The 22013-nt window shown below is 34.5% G+C and overlaps 1 protein-coding gene across 1 annotated transcript in view; it reads right to left on the reverse strand.

The window, feature by feature from the left end:
- FAR1 (fatty acyl CoA reductase 1) overlaps positions 1 to 22013 on the reverse strand; it is a 59389-nt gene that overhangs the window by 16200 nt on the left and 21176 nt on the right. Inside the window, exons 2-8 of the mRNA XM_012654437.1 lie at positions 17600 to 17795; positions 12534 to 12709; positions 5404 to 5583; positions 2858 to 3035; positions 1888 to 1932; positions 1647 to 1765; positions 650 to 717 (exon numbers count right to left, since the gene is read on the reverse strand). Coding sequence (XP_012509891.1) covers positions 650 to 717; positions 1647 to 1765; positions 1888 to 1932; positions 2858 to 3035; positions 5404 to 5583; positions 12534 to 12709; positions 17600 to 17788 — 955 coding nt within the window. The 5' untranslated portion in view covers positions 17789 to 17795. The remainder of the gene's footprint in view (positions 1 to 649; positions 718 to 1646; positions 1766 to 1887; positions 1933 to 2857; positions 3036 to 5403; positions 5584 to 12533; positions 12710 to 17599; positions 17796 to 22013) is intronic.

Here is a 22013-nt window from a genome sequence, read left to right on the forward strand (position 1 = left end):
AATTAGAGGTAAAATAAGATCTATCACTAAATCGATACCATAAATATATTTTACTTTAACTTTGAAATCATCAATAATTTAAAAATGATTTAATTTCAATAGGTTTTAAAGTTTACTATTCCTATTTTAGAACTAAGAACATAGACACACTATCTGCTGTGAGTTTGTGAATTTAAATAGATTTATAAAGGTTAGCAGAAAATATTCTGGCAAACTGTATTCTATTTCCTAGCTCCTTCATTTCTTACTCTGGGGACCACATGACATACCAACTCTTGTAGTCAGAAATGACATTGCCTAGGGACAGGCAACAGTAGGACTGAGGTGCTCATCAGGGAGAAAAAAAGCACTATTCCTATGCTGCAGGCATCTATGAGTGCTGCTGCAGATGACAGCAGAAAAAGTGCAAGGGTCAGAGAAGGATAGGGTGAGTGGGAATATAGAGCAGGACATTTTTAAATTTGTGAAACATCACTAAGGACCACAAGGCAGGATTGGTAGATATTACTTCTAAGATGCCAATTAAAATAAGAACAAATTGGTAACTCAGTGGCCTTAATGTCTCATGGGTATTCTAACATTAAAACTTCAGTGAACTTAAGTTCTTTAAGATTTATTCTAACATTCAAAAACACACGTAAAATCGTACCAACTTCACCCCAGTGGAAAGGATTAGTGCTGCCTGTTGTGCAATTATACACCATGATGTTTCTTGGTCTGTAAAGACAAAGATGAAAACAATGAAACATAAAAAGAGACCAAACTTAACCAATCTAAATCTTACATAATATTCAAGTAGGAAGACATGAACATGATGGGTACATTTCCTATACTTATTATTTTTTTAAAATTATCCTTAAAGAATTACTGTTTAAATTAATGACTATTTACAACCACCCTTTCTCCCTCCCATACCAAAAAAATTATTTATTAAAAAATACAGATTTTTTTTTTTTTACACTTTTATTCCTCATATTAGCAGAAGTGTCTGTTTTTAAACGTGAATAAAATAACAATCTCAACTCTTCCTGTCTCCTCATTTTCAGAGGCTCTAGTCAAAAAAAATTAAGGACTAAGCTCCCTTTTACCAGAAACAACATATTCAGATAATTATATCCCTCCTTTTTAAAATACTGACTTCAAAAATAAGGGTAGTTTATTGTTAGAATAAAAAGTTATTGGGAAGCTTAAAGTTTAGATGTTAGCTATAAATGCTACTATTACGTTTTAAAATAAAGATGCTCATGGGTTGATTAAAGCTGCTCTAGTGTGCCCTGTTTAATATATTTAAACCATGGTGAATTTCAGCTCTTTATATATGCCAAGTTTATATCAAGTTTTATTTTAAATTAAAAATCATCCTTGGGGAGGGCTTTTTTAAAATTTTTTTTCATTTTCAATCCTTACTGAATTTGTCCATCCTATAGGTAGTACATGAGAATTAACATTAATTCTTCCTTACTACTCTACTGATGGGACTGCTTGCTATTGCCTATGATATAACAACTCTTGCAGCTGGTAGGGATATTGCCTATGTATTGGTATAGCAATATCAGGACTGAGGGATTAATTAACATTAGTCAGTAGCTCTGTTTTCCCTTCTCAGTTACTACATATTTAATAAGCGACATTGTCACCTCATATACCTATTAACTCCGGAATACCAGGCTGCCGCAAGACTCGTGTTGACAACTACATCTACAGGAACAAGATCTGCAAGGGCACTGTTGGAGGCACGCATTGTTCGAAGAATTCCTTTCCCTGCCTTTGTTGAAATTAAAAACAACACCTTAAGATATATAAGCCGTAGTGTATATATATTTATATATAAAGATATACAGAAAACAGAAAAATGCATAGATTAAATAAATCAAAAGGTTTACTTACCGCAATAAAGAGACCACTTGGTCCATTAAAGTTATCAATCCATCCCTAATACCAAAAAATGAAAAAGGGGGGGAAGCTTAGAAGTATGAAACTAGAGATTTATTATTTGAAATCTACAACCCCAAACATACACTTGGTAGCTTTCTCCTAAAAGCTAAAAAATAGACTAGATTCAGGCCAGAATATTTCTACCAGTACCAAATAGAAGCAGTCTTCCTCTGGGATCATAAATGACTGAATAAAAACATTTTCAAGGAGTTACCTACTCTTCCATTAATTATCTGCAAAGAGAGTACTATAAAAAGGAATTTATGTTGGCAAATATTTTTGTTAAATTAAGCCCATGTTTGATTTTATGCCATTTACCAATGCAGCACTCATGATTGGGAAAAACAGTAAATCCTGTTCAAAATTACTGAATAGAGGAAAACAGAATAATTGTCAAAGCAACAAAAAAGGTGCTATCATTTACTAGGTTTTATCCTAAATCATTTTATGCTTTATATTTCTGCTTTCTCTCATTCAAGGGATTCACAAATACCATAAAACTGTGTTTTTTTGCCTTTTTTTTTTTTTTTAACAGAAAGTTATCATAGAAATCTCTATACCTTTCCTAGCTTTGTGATACATACAGGGAGGGGTCTACCTCTTGGAAGGCCTGCCTCTTTTTGGTACTAAAAAGCACATAAAATCATGGCCTCCTTTGACTCAAGACAATGCCACAGAGCTTTTGATTTAATTTTCTATTAGAATTTTTAAAATGCTGATCTGCATTTCTATATACCCAGCATCACACAGAGATAAAAGTACCAATAAAACTATTTCTTCCTATGAATGGAGAACAGCTATGCCATGGTTAAGCCATGTTCAGCAAATAATACCTGCTATTAAATAACTGCCAACTCTTTTTATATGGTTATGATTTAAAATTCTCAACTCCAATTATTTATAAAGATTTCTAGTAACTTACTGGAAAAGGTTCTTTCCAACTGGCACCAACAATTGATGGCCTTACAATCGCCACATTTAGCTTTGCTCCTTCTTGTTGTACAACGTATTCTGCCAATGCTTTCGTGTATATGTATGTATTAGGTCTGTCTCCTATCAATTTTGGCGTGATATCATTTACTAAGCCATCATCCATCCATCTGGTAAACAGAAAAATTGCATATAAAAATATTTCCAGAGTTTTAATGTAAAATGAAAAACCACTTAACTTTGCATATTCAAACATATCTGTTGCTCTGACTCAAATGACTTGATAATTTTTACTAAAAAATGCAAGTTAGTCTTGTTTTCATTAAACATCAACTATGGGCCACAATCCCTTATTGGCAATTTCTACATCCAAAAAGGTCTGAAAACCAAGAGTTCTTTCATAAATCATATGGCACATAGCAAAACCTAATTTGAAGTGATTTATGGTCTTTTTTCTAATACCACTGAAGTTTACATATTCATATACTTTTTATGTGTTTCGTCAGAGATGCTTACCCCACATCAAGTTGGAGTTTTTCATATCGCACAGCACATAAATTATTTTTCCTTTCTAAAGTCCAAATAAATTTCAAAACATATCTGGCCCCAAAAGTTTCAGATTAGAAACTGTAGATCTGTATATAACCACCTTACATGTTAATTATATACATTTGCAATTAACATAACAGGTCTAATAATCTAAATATTTACAGTGAAGCACTGCAAATTGTATGATCTCACTAATGAGATTAACAAATACTAGGATAAACAATAAAAATAAATTGAGCCATGTTACAAAAATTCAATTAGCAACCTACTATAAAGACATAAAATTCCTCCAACTCTCTGTCTCTCTGAAGAAATGGTCTACTCTTATCATCTGTAAAAGCAGGATCATATACTAGGTTATGTCTATGGTCTTTCCTCATCTAAATTTAAGATTCTGATGTTACATACTTGTTTTCAGATACTTTTTTCTTCTTGTCTACAATGCTAGGCATATAAGCAGACTCAGTATATTGTCACACTCCAATGATACCCATACTAACTGATACAGAAGCATAAAATGGAGATTATCAAGATAAATTTCCTTCTGTACAGGGAAGTACTTTTTGTACATGGAAGGACAAGAACATTAATTAAATTGAAGGGAGACTGCTACCAAACTTAGGAAAAATTCCACAGTGCAGATGAGTTTTGCAAAATGGAAGGGATAGTTGATACATGAGGGGTAAAAAAACCTGCCTAAACTGAAGACAGACTTTAGTGTAAGCCTTATCAGTAGAGTGAGTTCACGGGGCAAATCCATGAGTTACCCTAAAACTATCCACTAGCTAGATTACTTTGTAAGCAAGAAAAGGAGATATAGCATTAGGTTACAAGCTCTTTTTCAGTTCCTTAGATGTTTGCATATACCAATGTTAATGAGAAAAAAAGTACATTACTTCATTAACTTCCACACTCAACTTTTCCCAGAAATATTACACATTTCTATTGACCTGCAAGAAAATGAAGTAGATTTGAGGATCATACAAGAAACTGAGTCAGAACATTGAAATCAGGGAATTACCATAAGGGAATTTCCTGATTAGCAGGAAAGCCTTAAAGAAAGGACTGCATGCTTATTTTAGGAGAAACTAGCAGATGATAACTAAGGAGTCAAAAGTGGACAGAATCTCTGGGAAGAAAGGAGACTTCAGGGAGACAGGAAAGAATAAAGCATAAAGGAGGAAATGGCCCAAAGATATTACGTGAGGATTAACAAATATGTGAAGATATGGTAGATACTGGAATGTTTCTATAATTGTGTCTATGAAAGAAAATAGACCACTCTTTTTCTTTTTGCTCTGATTCTTGTTTCTTGGATGAGAAAGCACAGGCTAAAGCAAACAAGAACTGGGCCATGGTATATGTATACTTCACTCAATCCCCATCCAATAATACCCATAAATATTTTTCATGTAATAATTGCTAACAGGATCCCAGGCCTCAGAAAGATTACAAATAATAACGCTAAGAGTATGAATAATACTCTGACTAATGACTACTCTGATTCCCTAGTAAGTAAAGGCCCCTCTATAGATATACTCCATTGGGCGAGCAGGGAGAGTAATTCTGTAAAAAATTAGAACCTTGTGGTTAAACAGGCAGTCATTGTCTCCACAGGTACTGGTTGTTAGCATTGATTCCCTGAAAAACAGAGCTTCTAGTATAATGGGTAAGTTGTTCTGAGGCCTTCCTCCAACCATCACCATTACACTTGGTCAAAAGTGAAAACCTTCCACTGACTTCACCAATTAGGTAAAAATCGATACAATATAAAAAGAATATAGCAGATATGCAATAATTTGTTGAAGAAAGGAAGAGATAAAGGTATGCATTTGTGGGTATATGTGGAGAGAAGAAGAAAGGAGGGGGCTGAAGTGAGGAGAGGAGGGGGAGAGAGAAAGGGAGGGAGAGAAAGAAAGGTAAATAGTTAAACTTGGATCCAAAGTTTGGGGATCAAAGCAAATGTACATAAATTTCAAACAAACATACTCTAAAGAATCAATCAGCTTCTTGGGATCCACAGGGGGTGGATAGACTACTTCATCAATATGCTTTCGATTGCAGTAGGCATATGCTGTTGATACATGCATGAATACTTCCAGATTCTTCATTTGCTGTGCAAGGAGAATAAGCTGTCGTGTAGCAATCACATTTAACTGAACAGCATCTCTATTAAAAAAGAAAAGTGACAAGAAAAAATTTAGAAACTGTCATTTATTTGACCTGTTTTAAAAAATTCTTATTTTCATTAGAGAGATATAGAGAGACAGAGACAGAAATTTTTGTTTCTTTACAACTTATCCTTTAGCTCTAATTTTGTGTATTTTATTTCAGCATGAAGTATCTCTATCAGCAATGTTTAAAAAGAAATTTTCTGTTTAGAAAATACACTTCACTGCAGCATTTAAAAAATAAAAGTACAAATTAAAAAATTATAATTACCCAGAAATAAACACAGATAATTTCAATCTTTAGCTTTTATGCATACATTGTGAAGTCATGCTAGATTGCTTTTGCATCCTGGTTTTTATTTCTTTCTTTTTACTTTTTATTTGTTTAGAGACAGGGTCTCACTCTGTTGCCTAGGTTGGAGTGCATGAGTGTGATCATAGCTCACTATAGCCTCAAACTCCTGGGCTCAAGAGATCCTCCTACCTCAGCCTCCCTAGTGCCTGGAACTACAGGCATATGCCACCATAGCCGGCTTGCATTTTGATTTTTATAAGTATAATCTTTCATGATATAGAGATGCCACAAGAAGGAAAAAATAGAATGGTTAAGTAATCTTAAAATGCTATGGTAGAGTCACCAAAAGGGTGATACAGCCAAAGAAAACTCATCAACATTAAACTATATTAGCATATAATCAAGTAAGAATATGTTTCCTTCTTTGTAGCAATTAATCCAAACATCTTTTTAAGACTTCCTTACAAAATTCAAAGGGATATTACAATAATACTGGTACATTTGTTACAGGAGGCATAGGCAAGACCCCAAAATGATCTATATACTCCCTTCTTGGAATTTATTTGAAGTAATTCTACAAAAACAAAAGTACATATGTAGAAAAGTAATCAATGAAGCATCATCTAATAATATTAATAACAAAGGCCAAGAAAGCTCAAATATTCGCTATGAATGGAATTGTTTAATAAAGTAGGCACTTTATCACAATGAAAGAATATGGCCAATAAAATAATCATATGAAGACTATAAAAACATGAACAAATCTGTATGAATATCAAAAAAAATGCATATATTATATGATGTGAAGCAAGATTAAAAACAAGCCTCTAGAATCAGATCTAATTCTGGCTTCACCTGCCTATCAGCTAGAATGTAAAGTTATCAAAGCATTCAGGCTTCAGTTTCCTTACCTATAAATGAGAGCAATAAAGGAATTTACCTAATAAGACTTGTATAAAATTAAATGAAACAAATAGCTTGCAAGTATTTAGCATTATTCCTAACATAGTCCCGAAACAGGCAGTCAATAAATACTACTTAAGGTAATGAGATGTGGGTAGTTTTTACTTTCTATTAAATTCTTGTTTATAGCTTGTTACTTTTTAAAAAAACAACTGACCAAGAGATCTACTGTACAACACAGTGACTACAGTTAATAACAATGTATTGTATAGTCAAAAATTGCTAAGAGAGTTCAGGTGTTCTCATTATAAAAAATGATACGTACATGAGGTAATACGTATATTAATTTTAAGCTCAATTTAGCAATTCCATCATGTATACATATTTCAAAACATCATGTTGTACATGATGAATATATACGATTATTTGTCAATTAAAAAATAAAGGGCTGGGCACGGTGGCTCATGCCTGTAATCCTAGCTACCCGGGAGGCTGAGGAAGGAGGATCGCTTGAGCCCAGGAGTTTGAGGTTGCTGTGAGCTAGGCTGACACAACGGCACTCTACTCAGGGCAGTAGAGTGAGACTCTGTCTCAAAAAAAAAAATAAAATAAAAAATAAAAAAGGAAAAAAGGTTGAAACACTCAATACCAGTGACAAAAATAGCAAAGAAATACACTGTTAGTGACACTATAAACTGATAGAACTGATCTGAAAGAAACTAGGACAAAGTACCAGAAATTATAGAAATGATACAATTATTAATCTACTTTACTGAAATTAACTCAGAGGAAAAACTTGTTCTAACCCTAATTTTTCAAACAAAAAGAAATTAAAGTTCCCTAAAGTTTGTTATTCTAAGTGAATATTACATAAATTGTAGCAAATCAATACAATGGAATATCATCAAATCCCTAAAATCATAACTGAAAAAAATCTGAAATATGGAAATTGTTTCTATATTAAATTTTAAATGTAAAATTAGAAAGTCTATATTCACAATTATGTAAAGCAACACAAAGAAAATTTTTTTAGGAAATGAAAATAGTTTTGAGCACTTTCCAAAATTCTTATATTTTCAGTATTTAAGATGAAAAAAATCCAACTATTGTTTTAAAAGGTCACGATGTGTCACAGATAGAATCCAGTCCACTTGACTGTAAATCAGTGCTTTGATGTCTATCGCATTTGCGAGACAATGGGATATGGAGGGTACTATTTGGAAGAGGAATACAGAGAATATTCCGTTACAGGTTCCTGAGGACAGGACAACAAGTTCTGGGTCACCAGAAACAAGGTATAACTCCATGAGAGAAAAAAACTTCTGTGCCTTATTTTTTTTTTTAATTTAATAGTATCTGAAACTATGAAAACATACTAGGGGGAAATTTTTTTAATGAAATAACTGGGTGGGTCTTATAAAATTATAGGTGCAATCTTTTTTTCTTCCTTATCTCAATTGAGGGAGAAAATTTGTTGAAGTGGAAATCCAGCAAGAAAGACATCTCACAGAGAGGACACTGGCCACTAACTGAGGGAATGTGCTCTTTTCTTTTTCATTTGCAAAACAATAGGGGTAGGCAGAGTAATGTTTTGGGAAAAGTACACAAAGAATATTCTGTTACACGGTACTCAGGATGGTGACAGAGTTTCTGGGTCACTGAAAATAGGGAATTACTTGAGAGGAACACTTTTGTGCCTTGCCTCCCCAACCCCCATCCCATGTGTATCTAACAGCCCAAACCTGAAGCCATTTTGTACCCACATAAGTAACTCTTAGTGCCTCTGCCAGGTTTTACTGCAATCCAATTTCTACTCCATTGAACTTTAGGCTGAGACCCTGATGTGTTAGATCACAAAAGCATTTAGTAGTAAACAAAAATAATGTTCTAATTATGTTTTGGTTATATGGAGTCATCAACGCATCTTAAACAAGATAGGCTTTTGGGAGAGGGGTGCAAAATGAGCAAATCTTTGTAATTGTGGCCCTTCACTAATGTAAACATAAAAACCACTTTCACAGAAAGGAAGGAAGGAAGGAAGAGAGAGAGAGAGGGAGAGAGGGAGAGAAGGAGAGAGGGAGGGAAGGGAAGAAGGAAAGAAGGCAGGCAAGCAAGCTCACTCAACTACTTAAAATGCCAATAAATTTTCTTGTTCATCTGTCTTCTTACAGACATCTGGGTTCTTCAAAATCGTTGATGATACTTCTAAAGATTTTAAATCAGAACTTTAATACTTGGCATAACACACACCTTGGAGTGTATTAAAAATGTAGATTTCTGGACCTCATCCTCAGACACTCTTAATGTCTGAAATGAGGCCTCAGAAACTACATTTTAAATAAGTTCCCCAGGCCACTTTGACACAAGTCTCTTATACACTCTCCTCACCCCTGAGAAAATACTACCTAGATAAGATCTCATTACTATTATGGCCACTTTTTTCAACCTCAGTGAAAATACAGACAGATATTGGGGACAAATGAATCAATCTTAGGGTAGGGGACTCAGGCACCCGTAATTTTAAAAATGTCTCTAAAGCTGATTCTGAGCGCACTGGTTCTCAAAGTGCACTACAAGGTTCAACAGTGACTAAATCACACCCAGGGCTTTTGCTAAATGAGGATTCTGGGGTATTATTCCAAAACTAGAGGGTCAGAATTTGGCAAGTACAGTCCAGGAATCTGCATTTTTTAACACATATTCCAGTAATTCTTAAGATTCATGATACATTCTTAATGTTTGAAAATCAGTGCCCAAGAAACTCAATAGTTTCTTAATCTTTTCTAATAATTAATCTTTATTTCCATTTCTTTCTTGAAAGACTTTCATTTTCATACCTTATCACCCAGAATTGCCCCATTTCTAAATTCTTGTACTGTGAGTTTTCCCCAAGCTATATCATCTGTCCATCCATTCTCCCCTTAAGCCTGCTTTCTGTCCTCACCATGGTCTTCAGTTTCTTGGTGGTTCTTTACTCCCAACTCCATTGGCCCTGTCCTACATTCATTCCCCTTGCTGCTACCTTCCCTTACACCAGAACCCATGATCAACTATTTGAGTAACTTGCTTTATTACTCTCACTTCTCCCCTCACCTTTTGTCAGTATTTCTTTAAAATTCCTAATTTTGATATCCTTTCTTTCCCATCTCAAGATTTAGGAACTACTGTATCTGAAAATAAATGAGATCTACTTCTTCTCAACTCTGACAGCACTTAACGTATGCTCCTTAATAACTCCTTATTTTCTGTCCTACATTATGGTTCTTTAACCATATCCTATCTACTCTATTAGACTATGTGGACTTTGCAAATAGGAACATCCATTAAAATTGCTTCACAGAAATAATAATTTCAATGTAATGACTAGGGCTAGGTCAGTGAACATACATGGCCTTGACAAAGAAAGAGAAGAATACAGTATCTACCCCTTCTGCTAGGCTATCGCTAGTAAAAAAAAAAAAAAAGAGAGAGGATAATAAAAAAAAGATGTCCTTTTCATTAATGGTAGCCTTGCTTATCCTAAGGGGAACAAAGAGAGAGAAAGTTACCGGAAAATACTGTACTTTGGTCCTCCTTGTAAAGGTTACTTTGATGAGTTTCACCCTACTTAATGTTGTCTGTTCACAAATCAATTTCCCCTTTAAAATTATCTAATTTCCCCCTTTAAGTCAATAACGACGATACCACAATTAGCCAGTATCTATGTCCATTTTCTTCTCAAAAGCATGCTACACTTCATAAGGCTGTGTGAACCCTATTTTTGGTTATGAGGAACATAATAAAAGCCAGAACTATGGGGAAAAAATATCTGTTAGACTGACCATTTCATACTAATGAATTTCAGGGAAGATAAAGCCTTAACTAAAAATTGGAGACCACATTCACAATCTTGGAAATATTAGTTAAAAATGAATTGTTAAACCTATATGCAAAAATATATACATGCAAGGAAAATTTTAAATGTAAAAAAAAAAAAATTGTTAGTTGATAAGGGTTATCAGTTCAAGATTTATGTGTTACTTTTAAAAATAACTTTTAAGAGTTATTTGTGTACATCTTTATTTGAAGATTAATTCATGTTCATGGTAGAAAAATAATAACACAGATAAAACTAAAAACCTACCTGTAATTGCACCATCCAAAGACAATTATTGGCAAATATAGAAAGATATACATAAATACACTTATATACATATTTTATGAAAATGAGATTATATTATAGTTCCAATAACTTTTTTGTTACTCCTGAATCATGAATACATAATAACTGCACAGTATTTTGTGTGGCCGCATAGAAAGAACCAAAAGGTAAATAAACAAAGCAATTGCTACAGATTCAGATTTTCTGTGGAGGACAAGCAAACTAAGATATCATTTAAACTTCTTGAAGGAAAAAAAATCTATTGAGAAATGTTATTTCAATTTTATAGCTAAGGAAACTGAGGCTCAAATTCACCAGTTAATAAATGATAAACATCAAGATTAGAACTAAGGTATGTAATTCCAAAGCTCATGCCCTTTCCATTACACTGTTGCGTCGGTTTACTCAAGAATGGATTTGCCTGTACTATCACAGTGGGTAAGACCAGCATGGAATAAAATAATGAGAAATACCTTGAAAACTATAAAGCACTACTGCAGAAATATAAGAGACTACTACAGTGCCCTCACCTGGAATACAGACAAAACATACTGTAATACTTGGCATTGAACTGTCACATCATATAATGTTGATTAAGGTTTATACTTCTATTTACATTATTAGATAAAGATGGTATGAGAGATAATATCAAAACCTTTTGTAATCAATTTTAAAACATTTATTTTAATTGACATAATAATTGTACATATTTATGAAGTACATAGTGATATTTCAATAGGGTACTTAGCATGTCCATCATTTTCAAACATTTACCATTTCTTTGTGTGGGGAACATTCAATATCCTCCTTGTAGCTATTTAATTTTAAAACATTTTAAAGAGAAGGCCTTCAGGTAGTTTTGAATCCTAAAAAAAGTCTATACCATTTTAACTAGCATATGACCATACAATTAGATTAACATTATAAAAACTATTTTTGGACATACTGTCAAAAGGAATGCTCTAAATTAAGAATCACTATTTTAAATGAATATTCATTAGCTTTTTAAAATAGTGAACATTTAGAATGTTAACTTTTCTTGAAACAAGAATCTTGAAGGAGGTCCAAATTATTTTTTAAATTAAATTTATGTCCAATGTACCTTGCCCCAACACTGCTGCAAGTTTTAAGATAAAAAAAAAGTGTGATTTAAATTTATAAGCCATTTTATTTTATTCTGTAAAACCTGGACCTAATTTTGTTTAATTTTCAGATGGATATAATGGGGGGTAGAAGAAAAAGCTCCTGGGGTAGAGATTTCTGAAAGAATTGTGGGAGGAGAAGATATAATAAACACTATTAGTTGTTAAGACTAATACTCCTAACCTAAGGTAAACTTCTCTTTATTCTACTCCATTTCTTGCCTCTTCCCTGTCACACATTTAAACTCATAGCAACTTCTTCTAATAAACATATACTAGTTATCCAATGTTTTTAAACTGATAATAAGAGGAAGGAAATTCTTTTAACACCCCAGGACACTGAAAGCCACAGTTAACATATGGCAAACAGTTTCAAATCACTTTCAAAACAACTTGACTAAAAAGTAGAATTAAATTAGATCTTTCAACTAGGCTGAAGTATTTATATAATAAATACCTGTACTTACCTTAAATTTTCATTAAACCTTACTGTAGCTGCACAGTGGAATATAATATTGGTAGAATCTATGATGACCTCTTTATCTTCTTCACTAAGAGCCAGTGTAGGTTGGGTGAGTTCGCTGTTGATTGCTATAATTTTCTCTCTAAAATTTGGATTTTCATCTCTCAATCTGTCAAAGAGCTATCAAAGGGGAAAAAATATTTATTTTAGAGCAGTATTTTTCCACTTTCTAAAACCCATTATCACCATTTTTCCCCACCAAGGATGACTATTTTAAAAACTTAAACTATGCAATTCCTAAGATTGCTATTCTTTAATTCTAATTCTCATGAGATATTACTAAAATTACTTTTCTTAATTGCTATTATTTATATAGAAAACACCCTATGAGGCGCACACTATTATCCTCATTTTTTTTTTTTTTTTTTGAGACAGAGTCTCACTGTGTTGCCCAGGCTAGAGTGCCGTGGCGTCAGCCTAGCTCACAGTAACCTCAAACTCCTAAGCTCAAACAATCCGCCCGCCTCGGCCTCCCAGAGAGCTAGGATTACAGGTTTGAGCCACCGCGCCCGGCCTATCCTCATTTTATATATAAGGAATCTGAGACTCAGGTTAAGTAGTTTGCCAAGGACACAGAGCTGGCAGTTAGCAGAGATGAATTTGAGATGTCCATGTCTTAGCTGATTAGGTTATGTTAGCCCTCGGAATAGGCTTAAGCAATACAGACAACATTTAAAATGATCATTCAGATTTGTAAAATCTAGACATTAATTTATCACTTAATTTCACTTTTATTTTATTTCCTTTCAGTAGATATGAGTAAAACACTATGATTCACATTCTACCTAACAGAACAAATTTTTTAAAAGGGGAATAAAAGGTGGCAACAAATAAGCAGAGGAGAAACTGGACAAACTTGGAAGTATCATAATGGAAACACTCAAATGGAAAATTCAACATACTTTAAGTAAAACCAAAGGAATAAATTTTGCTAGATAATCAGATCATAACATTGATTATAGTTTAAAGGAAATTCAGTTGTAAGTCAAGTTTAATTTTTTTATCCCAGATTACATAAAGAAACACTCCAAGTGACTGCTCTATCACACTTTTGACTCTCCACTTCATTTAAAGTCCATACTTGCAGTTTGAGCAGGATTCTTAACCTGGGAACAAAGTCTATGTAATATATATGATGCTCACTTTTGCCTTCCGACATGACTTTAGTATATAACAATGTTCCCCTTTACCATTGCTAGCCTGTGACTTGAATATTAATGTGTCTTATATTAATTTAAAAAAATATTTACTAAGCAACATTTCATATGAGCCAGGTACCTTCTAGATACTGAAAGAACAAGGAAATGTCCTTTGCCCTCAAGTTATTTACAGTATAACAGCGAAGAGAAAATGACTTTTAAGCTGAGACCTGAAGGATAAACAAAACGTGTGTGTGTGTGTGTGTGTGTGTGTGTGTGTGTTGGGGACAGAGGTGAGGGGGGAAGGTCCTGAGATTATAAAGTAGAAGAATAGCGCACCAGGCAGAGGAAGTAGCATGTATAACCCTCAAGAAGTGAGAGTGCATGAGAAATTAAAAATAATTCATTAGGCCCACAATGAGTATGAACATAGAGTATGAAGGAAAAAGTAGTTAGAGCTGTGTGGAGATGAGAAGGGCCAGATACTTGTGTCTTGTAAGCCACAGTAAATAGATGAATTTTACTGAGAGCAATGGTGATAGATATTAAGCAGGAAAGTGATATAAGAATGTTCATAATTATAAAGAACTCTTTGGCTATAATGAGTTTTAGAATCCTCTTGCAGTTTACCCATATCAAGAAATTTCCTGGTCTAAACCAACATAATGACAATAAGGAAGAAAAAACAGATACATTTTGGAGATATTTAGGATGTAACGTCTACAGGACATGGCCAGTGAATGAATTTGAGGGATAAGGAATGCAAACTCCATGAGGTCAGGGGCCACATCTATTTTGCTCAACGTACAGGCCCTAGATAGCAGATCCTGCCTGTCAAGAAAGATTTGATAAATGTTAATTAAGTGAATAAATTCACTGGACTGAGAATAATGGAAAAGAAAGAAGTACAATTTTGGAGATACAAGTTCAGTCTTGTGAATGTTGAGTGTAAAGTACCTACATGACATCCCAAAACACAAGTCTAGTAGAGGTAATTGGCTTAGTGGGTCTGGAGTTCAGGGGAGAGGGAACATGATTACTGACACAGATTTTAGTAACCACACACAGGTAGTAACCAAAGCCCTGGGAGTAGAAGAGACTATCCAGGGAGCAGCAATGATGAGCACCTAAGATCCAAACTATTAATACATGAAGCTCATTCCAAATCTAATTTAAAGTACAACCATTCATCTCACATAAAACAGAGGGTGAAAACAGAGGGTAAAACAGAGGGTCCACTTCACTGGACCTACTAAGAAGAGATAAAGCCTAAGACAGAAACTTGAAGCATATCAATATTTAAGGAGAAAGAGAAAAAAGAACCTAAGGAATAACCAGAAAAGTACTCTTTAACACCTTGAATTCATACTTTTTCATTCTCCTGATTGCTGATGACCTTTAATTTCCCTTAATACCAGGTATCTGCACCACTACCACCCGGACTAGCTCTCAAATTTGACACTTTTCTCTAGCCCTCACCTCTGTATTCAATATTGTCTTTTCCAGTGCTTTCAACCCACCAATACCCAATTAGTTCCCACTTGACCAAGTTTACTAACACCTTTTTAATATTCTTTATTCCCTTTCCGGAATTTACTTCATGTTAAACTATTTTAATTCAATCCTCACCATCCATTAGAATCTTTTCCCTGAGACATTCCCATAGTTGGTGGTGATTTAGGTCCCCAGAGGGCATTTGGTGAAGTCTGGAAACATTTTTGGTTGTCACAACAGGGAGAGGGAGGGAAGAGTGCTACTAGCACCTAGTGAGTAGAAGCCAGGGGAAGGCTGCTGATCACCCTAAAATGCACAGGACAGGTACCCACAACAAAGAATTATCTAGCCCAAAATGTCAATAGTGCTCAAGTTGAGAAACCCTGCTATAACCCAAAGTCCCATTATTGTATATGCTCTTTGCCTATGCTCTTTATTCCTGTTTCAAAACTATGGTAGACTTTTCCTAAAGTTTCTTATTAAATTCAAGTGTACACTCACTGTACTTGACACAAAAAGGATTCATTTTTATTGATTCACCAGCAGTACTATATACATAATGGGGAATGAGTGGCCCAGGATTAAGCGGTGGGGTGTGCCAGGAGGAAATTGATGACACAAGATAAAATGACATAATTTTATGGGGTATTTTAGTCAAATATTTGGGGACAAAACACTTTTGTAATGAAAATAATGGCCATATATTTAGGCTAAACCATAAAGTTCAATGAAATTTCAGGCTTTAAGTAGAAAATATTCCTTTTCTTTACAAATTAGACTTACTGTGGAGGCAATTTTAGAAGCACTGCTCTCAAGACCCCAGAGGAGAAGCCCAAGTCTTTTACATTTTACTCAGGCCCTCAATTCCAACGAAAGACATCAACTTCAATAACTGTTCCTATCTAGTTTCCTCTTAACACCTCTATATTTACTCCCCTTTCCCTCTTCCCTCTTAAAAACTCTCTAGAAGGCAGGAACTCTACATTATTTATCCTGAATTCAACACCCTATGTTAAGTCAAATGCCTAGGACTAAGTAGGCACAAAAAATATCTTCTGAAATATAAAAAATGAATAAGAATAAATAATCCCTCACTGGGGGAAGGGTGATATTGGAAGGGAAATTTAAAATATATCAATTACAAGTGCTCATAATAAAATGCCAAGATGAGTACACAAAGGGCAGAGATGGCAAAAAAACATACATGCAGGTATTCTATTTAGAACAAGCCTTGTGGTCTTATAAAGCCCCATCGATGACTCCTTTCTCACAGGTTTTGAGGGAAGCAGAGGATTCCAAAAGGGTTTAGCAAAAAATCAAAAAGAGAAAAAATGGCTGATGGAGACTAATGTAGACTAATGTGAATAGTTAAAAAGTGTAAGGATAATTTCTAAATTTCCAAGAAAAATCTTACATCCCAGAATTAAAAAAATAAAAGCAACATTAAGGAGGAATACCTGCTGCACAGTGTCAAAGAAAAGCTAATGTGATAGGACAATTAGTTTCAATACAAAGAATTATCATAAAGGTCTATGAAGTTCATTCAAATTCAAATGTCTGATTGGCTACTGTGGAGGGGTTTGCTACAGTTTTGGGTGTTTTTAACAGGTCTATAAGAATTTAGATACTCATATAAATGAGTGCCATTCTTATTATAAAATAAACACTATAATTGAAATTCCTTTTTGAGATAGGCCTGCAGAGTCAGATTCCTTGTGTGTACCAAAGTTGAGCTTATCACTTCCCAACTCAAACTTACTATCAACAGATAGCAGATAAATTCATTCATTTTGAGAAAATTCACAAGCTTATGATTACGAAATAATTTTACTTCAGCTCATTTCCATTTTTCTTAGCAGTATTTTTCTGAAGATTCAAAATGTATGACCTATTCTTATATTCTATATGATCCCTCTGTCATCTGTCAAATGGGAACATGTGACTTTTCTATCTCCTAAAACTGCTGTGGGGAGCAATTGGTGCTTATAAATTTTACAGTGTTATCAAAGCATAGTGTCTCACAGCATAACAGGTAGTTCAAATCTACCTACTAATTATTATTATCTGAAGGCTATTTAAGATACCTAGTAGTTACAAATAACCTGCCTCAATCTTAAAATCATACTTTAAATATCTACCATAAAGGTAATTTCGAACTTGTTATACAATTTTGCCCACCATGGAGGAAAGTTTTGTTGTTCTTCTGATTCACGAATCATATCCAGTTTATTTCCATCCTATAGGAGCTTATTAAATTTATCTTAACAATTTTTTTCAGAATACTGAAGAAATAAACTAAGCTATTGATGATTACAATAATTACATGCAGAACCACATACCCTTTTTCCCCCTCCAAATGATCACTTTCCACACTTACCTTGCCACTAAGGACTTCTTCCACTCGCTCCTGTGGTGTCTGCCCAGCTTTCTGCCTCACCAAAACATACACTGAATTCACCTTAGGACAAGACCTCAGCAATTTTTCCAAAAGCACCTTCCCTAGGAAACCGGTAGCTCCTGTGAGGAGAACATTCTTGCCTTCATAGTATTCTGGGATTGAAACCATTTTGACCCTAAGAAAAACACAACAAATAAGCATTAGTTCAAGGATTTATATTTGTTTTTACATACTAAAAATTTCTTCATATTCAAATAAGTATTTTAAAGGTCAGGCAAAAGTAAAAATTGAACTAACAAGAGAGGACTCTAACCTCTGGTTCATTGTAGTAAAGTGGAAAGAACAACAAACTGCAGCTCATTTTAACCCTGTGTTTTCCCTCTGGATCACCTCAGACAAGTCACTTACCTCCCCCTAAGTAACTAAATTACTTAGTTTCTCTAGTACAGTTTGTACTAAACGATCTCTAAAAATTCCTTCCAGCAATAAGAACCCAAATCTTCATTCAACCTCAGTTAAACCCTAAACACAATTGAATGGTGTTTCTCTGTCTCCAAAGGGATTTATAACACCGAATAGAGGTCAGCAGCAAGACTCAATTACCTAGCTTGTATAACATGGCCAGGTGTCATATTTACCTATCATCACCAGTTGAAACAAGAAGAGGTAACACCAAGTCCTTTCTACTACATGTCTCTTAGTGATAGTATATCCAAAAGGTGTTTACATCTCCCTTTTTAAAAAGTCATAGTAAGAAATACATGGGCTGATTTACCCTCCCTACCCAAATTCCACTGAAACAATAGAAAAGATATACTAAGAAAGTGAACAAACAAAAGAACCATATTGAATGAAAAATAAAAACAAGGTGCAGAAGATTTTATGCATTATATCACTACATAAAGATCAAACACATTCAAAACAATGCTCTGTATTGTTTACAAATGCACACACATAGGATTAAATATTAACAGATGTATGAGAGACAGTGCAATGTAGTCAGAGAAGAAAATAAGGAGCTTCAATTGTACTTATGTTTTATTTAGGCTAGGAAGTATACACATGTGTTTTATGTTAAAAATTTTTGATAATTACAATCTGAAAACAAAAAATAGCTCCATTAACAAGCAAAAACTAAATAAATAAATAAAGAGAAAAAATAGCAGAATTTCTATTAATAGAAGAAACAGATGAGATGGAATTGATAGAGAATCCATAGCAGAAGAAATAGCAACCCAAGCAAAGCAAGCAAAGGAAAGGACCACAGTAAAGTTGAGAGCTGTCTTTACCAATCCCCTAAATAGAACCTGGGGGAAAATGCCAAGCTCAGGATCAAGAAGACGGATTAAAACAAAAGGAAATCAAGGTAATTAAAAGATTGCTCACAGAACAGCAGAGCCACTCATGACAAGACTACTCTCTACATAAACTTTGGCTTCTAGGCTTATTATCCAGATCTGCTTGAGAAGAGCACCCAGCACGGGTGCTAGGGACAAAAGAGAAGCAAGGCTGACCCTGAGGTTGCTCCAAACATCCACAAATGGAAGTGGGGGAGGCAGGGGAATCAAGAGAGAGGAAACAAAAACCACCGAAAGAAAGTCTTTACAGCACTCAATCCCCAGAATAAATTTTAGGTCCTCACCCTAATCTCTCTGCTGCTGGCCCTGAAACTCATGCAGAGCTCTCTAATCAATAATTCCACCTGGGGAAAAGCTCTTTTGGGAAAAGACCTCAATAAACTGAATAAGCCAATATCAGCTACCAAAACCAACCACCCCAGTCCTTCACAAATATGAGTAGATAACCAAGATCACCAGGTATTTAAGAAATACTTACAAAATCAATAAGGACCCAAAAGGAAAAGCTATGAAACTAATTACAAAGGAAACTAAAGTAATGATTTAAAGAGAATTTAAATTCTTAAAAATATATTCCAAGACATTCACAAGAATATTGCATTCATAAAATTACTATGAAAAAGAACAAATATGAAAGCATTTGGAAGTTAGAAAGTCAAGTGTACATAGAAAATCCAGTAAATAAAGAAACTTTTAGAATTAATAGCCCCCATATGAATTTAACAAGGTCACTGGATACAAGGTTATATGGCAGGGAAAAATGTATTACTAATACACCAGTGACAAACAAAAAAATTAAGTAAAAAAAACCCCCCAAACTATGCCACTTATAATACGATCAAAAACACCAAAATCACAGAAAATAATAAGTGTTGGCGAAGATGTACAAAAATAAGAACCCTCCATACACTGCTGGTGAGAATGTAAAATGGTTCAGCTGCTGTAGAAAATAGTTTGGCAGTTCCTTAAAAAGTTAAACATAGAATTATATGACCCAGCAATTTCACTCCTAAGTACACACCCAAAAGAACTGAAAACAGATACTCATAGGTTTACACAGGTTGAGTGAGTATCCCTTATCCAAAATGCTTAGAACCAGAAGTGTTTTGGATTTCAGATTTTTTTTGAATTTTAGAATATCTGCATTATATAATACTTACTGGCGTAAGCATCCCTAATCCAAACACCTGAAATCCAAAATGCTCCAATGACCATTTCCTTTGAGCATCATGTCAGCACTAAAAAAGTTTCAAATTTTGATTTCAGATTTTTGGGTTAGAGATACTCAACCTGCAGCACCACTGTTCATAATAGCCAAACAGAGCAAACAGCCCACATACCAATCAACATATGAATAAATTGTGGTATATACATAAATGGAATACTATTCATCCATAAAAAATAATGAAGTACTGATACATACGATACAGATGAATCTCAAAAGTATCAAGTGAAAGAAGTCAGATACAAAAGGTCACATATTGTACAACTCCATTCATAAGAAATATCCAGAACAGATAAATCCATACTGGCAAACTGGTGGTTGCCAGGTGCTGTGGCACGGGGCAGCAGGGAGTGGAAAGAAACCGCTTAAGGGGTTTTACTTTGGAGTGATGGAAATGTTTTGGAACTAGACAGGAGGTGGTGGCTACACAACATTGTGAATGTACTAAATGCCACGGAATTGTTCACTTCAATGGTGCTATGATTCGAATGTGTTCCCTCCAAAATGCGGGTATTGCCAATGTGATACCATTAAGAAGAGAGGCCTTTAAGAGGTGATAGGGTATGAGGGCTCCTTCCTCATTAATGGGATTTAAGGCTCTTATAAAAGAGGCTTTAGGCAGCATTTGGCTAGCTTGCTTTTTTGCCCTTCCACTTTCCACCACGTGAGGATACAATGTTCCTCCTCTCCAGAAGATTCAACAACAAGGCATCATCTTGGAAGCAGAGAACAGCCCACACCAGACAACTGAACCTACCAGCACCTTGATCTTGGACTTCCCAGCCTCCAGAATGATGAGCAACAAATTTCTGTTCTTTATAAATTATCCAGTCTAAGGTATTTTGTCACAGCAGCAAAAAACAGACTAAAACAAATGTTTATTTTATATTATATGAATTTTACCTCAATAAATTATTTTTTTAAATGCCAACAATTACAAATAAATATAAAAGATATATAAGACCTATATTTTTAAAACTATAAAACATTAAGAGAAATTAAATAATATCTAAATAAATGGAGACATATATACTATATTCCTAGACTGGAAGACTCGATATTATAAAGATGACAATTACCATCCTTAGATTCAATATAATCCCAATCAAAATCTAAGTTGTTTCTGTTTTTGAATACAGAAACTGAGATTCTAAAATGTTTATGAAAGTGCAAAGGGCCAAGAATAGCCAAGACAAATATGAAGAATAAAATGCTAGAAAACTTACATTACCATATGCCAGATGTATTATAAAGCTACAGGAATGTGCTATTGGGACAAGGAAAGAATAGTGCAATTAACCATATAGAAAAAGTTAATTTTGACCTCTACCTCCCACTATAAACAGAAATGCATTCCAGATAAACTGGAGATCTAAATGTGAAAAGTAAAACAATTATGTTTCTGGTAGGCAAATGTTTCCTAAATAACAATTTGCTAAACAAACAGGAAAACACAGGCTGGGCATGGTGGCTCACACCTGTGATCCCAGCACCTTGGAAGGTAGAGGTAGGAGGATCCCTTGAGGCCAGGAATTCAAGTCTAGCCTGGGCAACATAGCAAGACCTTGTCTCTATAAAAAATAAAAAAATTAGCCAGGTGTGGTGGTACACACCTGTAGTTCTAGCTACCTGGGAGACTTAGCCAGGAGGAGTGCTTGAGCCTGGGAGTTGGAGGCTACAGGGAGCTGTAATCACGCCACTGCACTCTACCCTGCCCTGGGCAACAAAGCAAGATCCTATCTCAAAAAAAAAAGAAAAAAGTAGACTTCCCTATCAAACAGTGAGTCAAATTATATAACTACAATACCTA

Source organism: Propithecus coquereli, unplaced genomic scaffold, assembly GCF_000956105.1.
Source record: "Propithecus coquereli isolate 6110/MARCELLA unplaced genomic scaffold, Pcoq_1.0 Scaffold44, whole genome shotgun sequence".
NCBI classification, from domain to species: domain Eukaryota; kingdom Metazoa; phylum Chordata; class Mammalia; order Primates; family Indriidae; genus Propithecus; species Propithecus coquereli.